At 31.9% G+C, this 10,493-nt stretch overlaps 1 protein-coding gene across 31 annotated transcripts in view; it reads left to right on the top strand.

The window, feature by feature from the left end:
* Positions 1-2,165: 2,165 nt before the first annotated feature.
* LOC145249546 (uncharacterized) overlaps positions 2,166-10,493 on the top strand; it is a 517,983-nt gene continuing 509,655 nt past the window's right edge. For 20 of the 31 annotated variants that reach the window (XR_013863546.1, XR_013863545.1, XM_080111222.1 and 17 more), the window contains exon 1: positions 2,303-2,979. Coding sequence is in view for 29 of the 31 variants with exons in the window: in XM_080111222.1 (XP_079967348.1) it covers positions 2,743-2,979 (237 nt within the window). In the remaining 2 variants the exon portion in view is untranslated. Of the gene's footprint in view, positions 2,980-10,493 lie in introns of all 31 variants that reach the window. The other 11 variants (XM_080111208.1, XM_080111203.1, XM_080111213.1 and 8 more) reach the window with 4 other exon arrangements.

The following is a 10,493-nucleotide window of genomic DNA, read 5'->3' as shown; positions in this document are numbered from 1 at the left end:
AGCAGAAAGAAAGAAAGCAACACAAAGAAAGAAATAGCGAAAGAAACACAGACTGAACAAAGCAAAAACAGAGAATAAATAGCAAAAAGAAATAAAAAAAAGAGCTGGGAAAACACGAGGCATAAACATTTTTTAAAAAAAAGATAAATAAAAAGTGAAAGAAACAGCGCATGAATAAAGCACAAACAAAAACAATAAACAGCAAAAAAGAAAGAAAGAAAGAATGAATGAAAAAGGCTTAGAAAGCACGAAACATAAAAAAGCAATAGAAATAAGCACAAAAGAACAAAATATATGGAGAAAAAAAAGAAACGTAAAATGTAATAAAAACAAAAACGGAAAAGGAAAAAGTTAAATGTTAATTGAAAAAGAAAGAAAGAATCGAAGAAATCAATAAAGAAAGAATGAAAGCAAAGATGCAAAATGCACAGAAATAACCAAAAACAATAAACGGAAAGAAACAAAGAAAAGTAAAAATAACGGCAAAGAAATGAAAATACTATGAAAAAAAAAGGAAAAAAAGAAAGATTGAAATAAACGCAGAATGAAGGAATAAAAAATTAAAAGAATAAAGAGAAGACAGAAAGTAAAAGAGGGAAACGAAACACAAAAGGAATAAAGAAAAAAGAAGGAGAAAAAGTTGAGAGGAAATGAAAGAAAAAGAAACAAATAAAGAAACAATAAAAGAAAGAAAAGGAAAGTGATAAACAAAAAGGAAACACAAAAGAAAGAAAATAGAAAGAAAATTAAATCGAGCAAAGAAAGAAAGGTAGCTAAGAATACATTAACGAAAAAAAAAACAATGAAGAAAAATGAAAGGAAGATAATGAAAGGCAGAAAAAACTAGAAAAGAAACGTAGCAGGAAGGTAACAGAGGAAGAAAGAAACGTAATATGAAATTAAAAGAAAAAAGGAAAGATAGAAAGATTAGCAAGAGAAAAGAATAATCAAAGAAAAGAAAAAGGAAAAACAGAGAGAGAAAAGGAAACAAACAACAACAGAAAAAAAACGAAACACGTATAACAACGAAATAAAGCAACGTAGGAAAAAACACTGTGAAAGTGGAAAAACGAAATACAGAGAGGAACAATAAATGGAAGAAATATGAAACATAAAGAGAAAATGAAAGAAAAAGAATGAATAGCAAAAACGAAAGAAAGAAAAATAAACAAGAAAGAAAAATAAAACAACAAGAAAGAAAAATAAATAAACAAGAAAGAAAAATAAAACAAGTAAAAAGAAAGAAACGTTAGAAGAAAAACACAATGAAAGAAAGATAAATAGATAAGCAAAAGGAAGGAATGGAGAAAGAAAGAAACAGCACATAAAAGAAATGAGATAATAAGTAAAAGAAAGAGATAACAAAAGAAAGAAGAATGAATAACAGAAAGAAAAAAGAAAGAAAAAGATAAAAAAGATAAAGAAAAAATTAAAAAGAAAAATAAGAAAGAAAGAAAAAGAAAGAAAACGAAATGTTAATGCGTTGAAAAAAAAACACGGAAAATAAAAAGAGTAAGTAATAAATAAAAGAAATTAAATAATAATAAACGGAAAGAAATGACGAAAGAAAGAGAATGAATAGCAGAAAGAACGAAAAGGAAAGAAAAAGGAAAAGGAAAGAAAGAAAGAAAGAAAGAAAAAGAAACATCGCAAAAACGAAACACGGAAAATAAAAAGAAAGAAATAACAAATAAAAGAAATTAAATAAAAAACAGAAAGAAATAACGAAAGAAAAAAGAATGGATAGCAGAAAGAAAGAAAAAGAAAGACAGAAAGAAAAATAAGGAAACATCGCAAAAACGAAACACATACAGTAAAAAAGAAAGAAAGAACAAACAAAAGAAATCAAACAACACACAAAAATAGCAGAAGAAAAAGAAAGAAATGAAGAAACGGAAAAAGAAACAAACCTCGAAAGAACAAAACAGACAGTAATAAAAAAGAAACACCAAACAAAAGAAAATAAATAACACAGAAAGAAATAACAGAAGAAAAAGAAAGAAAGAAATGACGAAAGAAAAAAAAGAAAGAACCATCGAAAGAACGAAACACAGAAAGTAAAAAAAGAAAAAAGAAAATGTCGGTAAAAAACATTTCAAATTTTACTTTCTTTTTGTTGTTATTTTCCCCCCACTTGATGAGATAAAATGGGTCGAGTCCACTAAGTTCTGTCGAAGTGGGAGGGTTCAGGTAGCGACTGGCCTCTCGGGTGCGTAGGGCGAACGAAGCAGCCGCACAACACCGAGCACAAGCTGCGCCCCCCTTCGCTCCTATGTCTGAATGGGTTGTCCCAGCGGCAGCCGGTATCTCTCACTAGATGGGAGCCAGCGAGGAACAGAACGCGAGGTGGTGTTTTATACACACGCATAAAAGCACACGCACATAATACATCATCACATACACACACACACAGACACACACACACACATTTATAAATTTACATACACACACACACACACACATACACACATGCACATCCATACATACAAATATATATATCGATACTGCACGCACTTACTGTGTTCGTTGTTATTATTGTCATAACTCGACGTCGACATCGTCGTTGTCGAGGTAAGTACGAGCGACAGGAGCGTGGTGACTGCCCTCTCCATGACGTTGGCAATACTATAAAAACGCACAATATACGCAAGACCCGCTTATGTTAACGGGAGACTAGGAATTTATTTTTTTTTTTTTTTTTTTTTTTTTTAGAAAAAAGTATTTTTCTTCTCTCTCTTCAGGATGGAAATACTAAAACAGTCCAAAGAGGGCGACCGACCAAATGTCCCTTTGGTTCCACTATGGATATCGGCTTTTATTATATTCACATTGTCTGCGATTCTTTTTGGCCTGTCTTGGACCTACTTTAGCACGCTGGCCACTCTACAAAATCGGGTTGGAATGCTCGAACAGCAATACACGGATTATGAACAAAATATGCACGACTATATCGACATCAAAATAAAGGAGGCATTAAAGGTAAGAATTTATCGTTAACTTCGGAGAGTTTAACACCACCTATCATATCCCAAAACACGCAACCAGCAAAAAAAAAAAAAAAAAAAAAAAAAAATCAAACAAAAATTAATAACGAAAAAGAAAAACTAAAAAAAAGTTTAAAAGAGAAAAATGGAAAAAAATAAAAAGATAAATAAAAAAGAATCCCGTCTGTAATTTATGTAAGAATTGTTCGATTGCTTAAAAGTTACCGGAAAGCCAAAGAAAGAAAAAAAAAATGAGAGTAAAGAAGAAAGGGAGGAAAGTACGAGTCTTCGATAATATGACGCTCTTTACGGATCCCCTGAATAAATGTGCGCTTACCGCCACAAACAAGTACGGACGCCTAAGCAAGCACACAGACAAACATAAGTGCATATATGCACACACACATACTCATATATATATGTGTGTGTGTGTGTGTGTGTGTGCGCGTGTGTGTGTGTGTGTGTGAGAGAGAGAGAGACAGAGAGAGCGTGTGTTTGTATGTTTATGTGCGTAATTAAATATTTATTTGTACGTATACATGTTTGTGTTTACAAATATATATATATATATATATATATATATATATATATACATATATTCCTAAGTTTATATATTGTAACTATATGCGAATATAATATATTATATATATTCAATGTATATATATATATATATATATATATATATATATATATATATATGTGAGTGTGTGTGTGTTTGTATGCGTATGCTTACACATGTACGCAGGTATGAATGTTTGCATACATACACACGAATACACACACACACACAAACACACACACACACACACATATATATATATATATATATATATATATATATATATATATATATATATATATATATATATATATTGTTTATATTTGTTAATGGATATCTATTTATATGCGAAATTGTTCTCTGTGGGTTCTAGCTGTTTATATAGTCTCGCACATGTTGTATTAATGTACATAAGAGTATGTATATACGCACGCACACACACACATACATATTATAATTGTATATACAGACATATCTATATACATTTTGCGTATTTATTTAAAACTGTTTATGTTTGCGTGTATACACATGCATTTATATACTCATATGCTGTTGTGTACGTGTGAAATATGTATGTATAAACATTGGTAGCTCTATATATAGGCACGTTTGTATGTGTATATAAAAGTACTTGTTTATTATGTGCATAGGAATATGCGTGTATATACGAACACCTGTGTGTATTAGCGTAAGAATGTTTGTATGCATACCGTCAGCATGATAATTTCTCTTGGGAATGAAATACAAAGTATACGCATGTACGTATTATATGCGCATGTATGTACATGTGTACGTGTGTATGTGTGTGTGTGTGTGTGTGTGTGTGTGTGTGTGTGTGTGTGTGTGTGTGTGTGTGTATACCTATACACACGCATACACGCATATGCAGTTTATCTTGAAACTTCTAATAAGCATTATAATAAAACTTCTAGGTATATATATGTGCGTGTGTGTGTGTTTGTATGTATGTGTGTATGTGTGTGTCTGTCTTTCTGTCATTGTGTGCGTGTGTGATTCTCACTCCATGGCAATTAAAAAAATATTTCATTTATCAATGCGAATATTTCTCAACAAATACACGCACGCGGACATACAGTATACACTAACAACTGAACAAAATTGATAATCTTTTTTCTTTATTTTCCCTTCCCAAGACTTTCTAATTCTTTTAATATTGAAGTCAAGATAACTTTATACCAAATACACTCACCAAAACTTATACGTATAAAGACATATTGTAGTCACGTTCTTAATCCAAACTTAGAAACTCACCGTTTTAGTAAGAATCGAATCATTAACGACAATCTCTACTTTCGTCGACTTGTATTGAGCTGAGCTTCTTCCACGGTCGCAATGTGCAAGCGTGCTTAGCTGCAATGCGTGCAACAACACACGTGCACAGGTAAAAAATCTAGGCTCACACACGCACATATATCGATATATCTGTCGGGGGGAGGGTCTTATCTATGTGGCTGCGATTTTGTTTTGTTTTGTTTTTCATGAAAATAACACAAGTTCTCAGTGGTATCTACTTGTATACACACAAGTGTATGTCTATATTTTTCGTTTTAGGTCAGTAAATTCTCAGAAATCAAGGAACCCCATTCCTGATGTAATAATTTATTTCTTGGGTTTGTTTTACTATACACATAGATTCGAAAAAGTTGTCAAAAAAACAAATAGATGTTATCAAAGGCAAGAAGTTACTTTTCTACCTAACTGGATAAGTTTTAAGTGTTTTTATTTAATGTAACATGTTTATCAGGTTCGATAAATCATACAGTGTTTATCAATATATTTGAAAAATACAAATGACGGTGAGGTCTTTGTTGAATACATTAAGTTTGGGAAAATAAGTTCAGACTAAAAAATATGCAAAATACTGCTAGAAATCCACCCAATATATGTTACCGTGACATAGGCTAACATATATTGAGTGAGTATCTAACAGTATTTAGTATAAATTTTTAGTTTGAACTCATTTTTCCAAACTTGTATTCAACAGAGACCTCGCCGCCATTTGTTTTTTGTTTTTTTTTTTTTTTCAAATATATCGATAAACACCATGTTTTTTTTAATTGAATAAACATTTTATATTAAATAAAAACACTAAAACTTTTCCAAAGTATTCCTGATCAAAGACGTTTTGCGCACCGAGAGGCCTCCTTACGGTTTTTAAGAGAACAATATGGAACCACTCCCTTACAAAGGTTCACGAACTATATTTACTTCAATAAGCTGGTAAAAAATTAGGTGTCTTCTCTTCCCCTCCCCCTCCCTTTCCATTTATGCTGATGGAGAGACGATGTCTAGAAATATTTTACTTATTTCTCGATGGTTTTATTTGTAAATATCGAATGAATAAAATGGTTATGTTTCCGAAACGATCGTACATATAAACAAGATTCTGTTATGTTTTCTTCTATGGAAATTTGATTGATAATTTCACAATTATTAATCTCTCACCCTTATATATATATATATATATATATATATATATATATATATATATATATATATATATATATATAAAACCATCTTCCCTCTGCTTCACTTTTTTGTTATCAAGTAAGATCTTTGACTTACTTGTTGTTTCATCAAATACTTTTGTATGCAAAATCCGATCCTGCATTTTTTTTATAATTCCTACCCTCTGATGAGAAGGAAAGTATTTCTTCGAAACTCCGCGGATTAAGGACTATCCACTTATCAAGTGTTTCCTTTTCAGATTAAATATGTTTTTAACTCTTTTTCAAAGTGTTTTTAACATGTTTTATTGACCGTTTGCTCCTATATATAATGATACCACTTCAATAGAGACAATAGAGATAGATACACAAGTATTTTCGGGAACATTTATTGGTCAGGATGTTGCATACGATTGTTTCAGCCTCAGAAAATAAGTAAATACTTGTGTATGAATCCCTATTAAAGGTGTGTCTTGAAAGAAAAATATTTGTAGCTCTAGTACTGCACTATTGAGCTTTGTAAATGAGACCTTTATGTGTTTTATTCTTATGTAATCACTGTTCCAAAATAGTTAAATTACATATATACATATTGGGATGATTAATCGGAATCGGGAATCGGAAAAATCGGAGCTTTTGCGGGTATCGGAATCGGTATCGGAAAAATTTTAGCCTATTTTCCGATGCCAAAACCGATTCCTTAAATTATTTTTTTATTTGATTTTGGTTTAACAAACATCTTTCACTGCTTATAGTAAAAATAAAATAATAAATATTTATTGATTTGAACTTCCAGTAGGACTAAAATCCCTACATCACCTCCTCACAAGTTTGTTTTTACGTTTGAGAAAACATAGGCACATTTAAGATGGGTTTTTTTTTTACAGTAATCGGGGCAAAATAACATTTTTATATTTAAATATTTAGAGATTTACAAAAAATCGGAATCGGTAATTGTATCGGAATCGGGAAAAATATTGGAATCGTCTAATCACTAATGTGTGTGTGGGGGGGGATATGAATTTATCAATTATATTTCGCATTTTGGTGCTTATGCACTTATTGAACTGCGCTATTTTCAACAAAACACTCTCCTCTCCCCATGTTAAGAATGGCTTTCTAAATAATAACGTTAATGTTGTCCATAATACCGTTTATTTCTATTATTAAAAGATCCGAAAACCGGAAGAGAAGTTGCAATTTTGCTTTAATCACGCCATCTTTGAATATTTGATGAATTAAGGGCAGAATAAATTCAAAAACTTGACACAATCATTACATGAATGATTCTGCGCTACGAAACAGGTGCTGTTAAGAATTGAACATTTTAACATAACTTAATGAAACAAACGGTAAAATGGTCAGCATCTTGAAATTTGGAATGTGACAGTTCGTTATTTATTTGTATATCGAGCTTCATAAATAAAAGGATTGGTGTAAATACAAGGTGAAATAGAACTGGAATAAACCGATATATAATATATATATATATATATATATATATATATATATATATATATATATATATTTATTTATATATATATATATTTATATATATAAGTATGTATATATAAATATATATATTCACATACACACACATACACACACAAATATTTCTTTAAAAACTATAAATACATATTCCAAAGACGAACCTTCCAAAGGCGTATTTTAAATAAATATTTGCATTTTAACTGTCATATTCGCGATCTAGAACTTTATTTGATTTCGTTTCATCGCATTCTGTCACCATGTGTGTGTGTGTGTGTGTGTGTGTGTGTGCGTGCGTGCGTGTGTGTGTGTGTGTGTGTGTGTGTGTGTGTGTGTGTGCTTATCGCAACAATATATTGTAACAATATACGTATATTTGTTGTTGTAACATGTTGTAACATATATATATTTTAACAGTATATATATGTGTATGTGTGTGTGTGTTTCTGTGTGTGCGTGTGTGTGTGTGTGATAGTAGTAGTCGTAGCACTTATTGTGCGTTCAGCCAAGAATACGCGCATGCGTTTTTGTAAACAGTACCTTAAACTTCAGTGAGTAAGCGAGTAAGCCACCCTTTTTAATTGATAAGCAATACGTGAAAGTAACCCGATAAAACCATCTATGCTGATGTTCTAATTTCAAGATTAACGTTGCAAAACAGTCCGGGTGAATCGTGATTCGAAAAGCTAGACCTACCTTGACCAGTGACCACTCTACAAACCATTGCTAGTTTTACTAAGATATATCCTTGCTGATAGTACCTATTTACTATGCCTCCCCACGGGACAGAGTTAGACAGCAGGGTCGTTTTTTAACGTGGAGAAAAGGTAAAAAAAAACTAAAAATTGTCTCAGTCGTGAAGGATTTCTCCTCCACTGAAAGAGAACGAGAAATGGAAGTGCAGCATCTGAAGAACAGATGGTATTTATTTGCTCCCCCACCGAGCAAATTAGGCACAAGGCCGATTTTTAATGTGAGGAGTGAAGGGAGGGGGGGAGGGAAAAAGGGGACCAGCTCCCGAGAGGTGGGAAATGGGAGCTGGTTAAAAGTCAGGCATGTGGGGTTGCCCCCACATCTGGTCTTTGCTAGTCATAGCTAGTCATAGCTTGCAGTATCTGCCGGAACAGATACTACACTTTGATCTTGGCCGAAAGGCCAAAGTAGCGCACGTGCGCGACCGATCACAGCATCCACATAACTCGTAAAAACTTCGGATTGCCTTGTCGATTTAATGTTCTTATTAGAACGTCTGTATGTGTGTATGAATATATGTATATGTGTGGGAATTCTACGGGGCTTTTTATTTCAATATGTATAATAGTTTACGGTTAAAAATAATATCCCTTTTTTTAGATAATTCATATCTACATGAGTCAATATTATTAAGACGAAAGCACACCTTTTTTTTTATTCCGTAAAAATAATTGTAATTTTCATCTCAATATTTTTTAAAAAAATAGAGTGATAGGCTCTTGTTATGCGCAAAAATTCAGTACGCAAAGTTAAGTCACCTGAAGTTGCCTCAGTTTACCTAAATATGGAATGGAAGTCAGTAAACATGAAACGAAATTGAGAACATTGCCAAGGCTGCTGCGAAGAAGGTGGGCTCTCTCTACCGTGCTAGGAAACTACTTACGTCTGAAAGTATCTTGTACCTCTATAAGGCTACCATTCGCCCATGTATGAAGTACTGTTGTCACATTTGGGCTGGTGCAATGGTGCATCTACTACTTGTCTCTCACTCCTGGACAGGGTTCAAAAGAGAGTCGCTAACCTGATAAGTCCTGAACTGTCATCTAGGCTTCAGCCTCTGTCCCATCGACGAAATGTTGCATCCCTTTGCCTGTTCTACAAGTACTTTAATGGTGAATGCTCTGACGAACTACAAGCACTTGTACCCCCTTGGCGTGACTATCCCCGACAAACACGACAAGCAGCCAAATCTCACCCCTTCACAGTAGATATCCCTAGGTATAAGAAAGCCTTCTACTCCAATAGTTTCTTCCCCAGAACTGCTAGATTTTGGAACTCCTTTCTAGGGTTCTGCTTTCCCAACTGTACTGACATGCAGAAGTTCAAGTGTAATGTGTGTGAACAGACATCTTGCTGCTCATCTTCCTTCATAATACCCCTGCAATTTATGTCCCAGATGGTAGCCCCCTACTTCGAAGTGGCACTGTGCCTTGTTTGGGGTGAAAATTGAAAAAAAAAAAAAAAAAAAGAAATACGAAACCATATGGAAATAATTTATTTAAAAAATTGTTTTATTTTTAACACTTCATGTGCTATCATGAAACAATAAAAAAAAGAACAAACTTCCATTTTTTATATTTCAATATATTTTTGTCTTAACATTTGTGTTATCACGAAGAACAAACTAATGAGAATTTTTATTAGTTATATTTCTATAAATGGTGTCATTTTTTTTAAATAATGTATTTGTGTTTTTCACAAGTTTTTTTTTTACAGAAGTTTGTCAATTCCATTGGAGGTAGCTACTTTGTTTTATGACAAAGTTATGTGAAAAAAAATATATGAAAATTTTTAATTATTTCAATATGAATATATTTTTTTTTAAATAAAGAAAATTATTTATAGAAAATGTAAACTATGAAAGTTTAAATTACTTTTTTTTAAATAAAATATTACCGTATGAATATATTTTAAATATTACAAAAATATTTGTAGAAATATAAAAATAAGTTTATTATTTTTGTTATCGTTTCATGATTAAACAAAACGTTTTTCGTTTCATGCTCAGTGACTTCCATTCCATATTTAGGTGAACAAAGTCCACTTCTGATGTCTTAACTTTGTATACTGAATTTTTGGACATAACCCTTCTTTCTTTCTTTAACCCTTCTTTCTTTCTTTCTTTCTTTATTTATTTATTTATTTATTTGTTCATTTTTTTTTATTTATTCATTCATTCATTTATTTATTCATTCATTTATTTAAAATGGTAGCAATTTAGTACTTTTTAAAACAATAAAT

Source organism: Euprymna scolopes, chromosome 28 (genome assembly GCF_053919585.1).
Source record: "Euprymna scolopes isolate OS-2025 chromosome 28, ASM5391958v1, whole genome shotgun sequence".
Classification (NCBI taxonomy): Eukaryota; Metazoa; Mollusca; class Cephalopoda; order Sepiida; family Sepiolidae; genus Euprymna; species Euprymna scolopes.
This window is presented reverse-complemented; position numbering and strand designations above follow the sequence as displayed.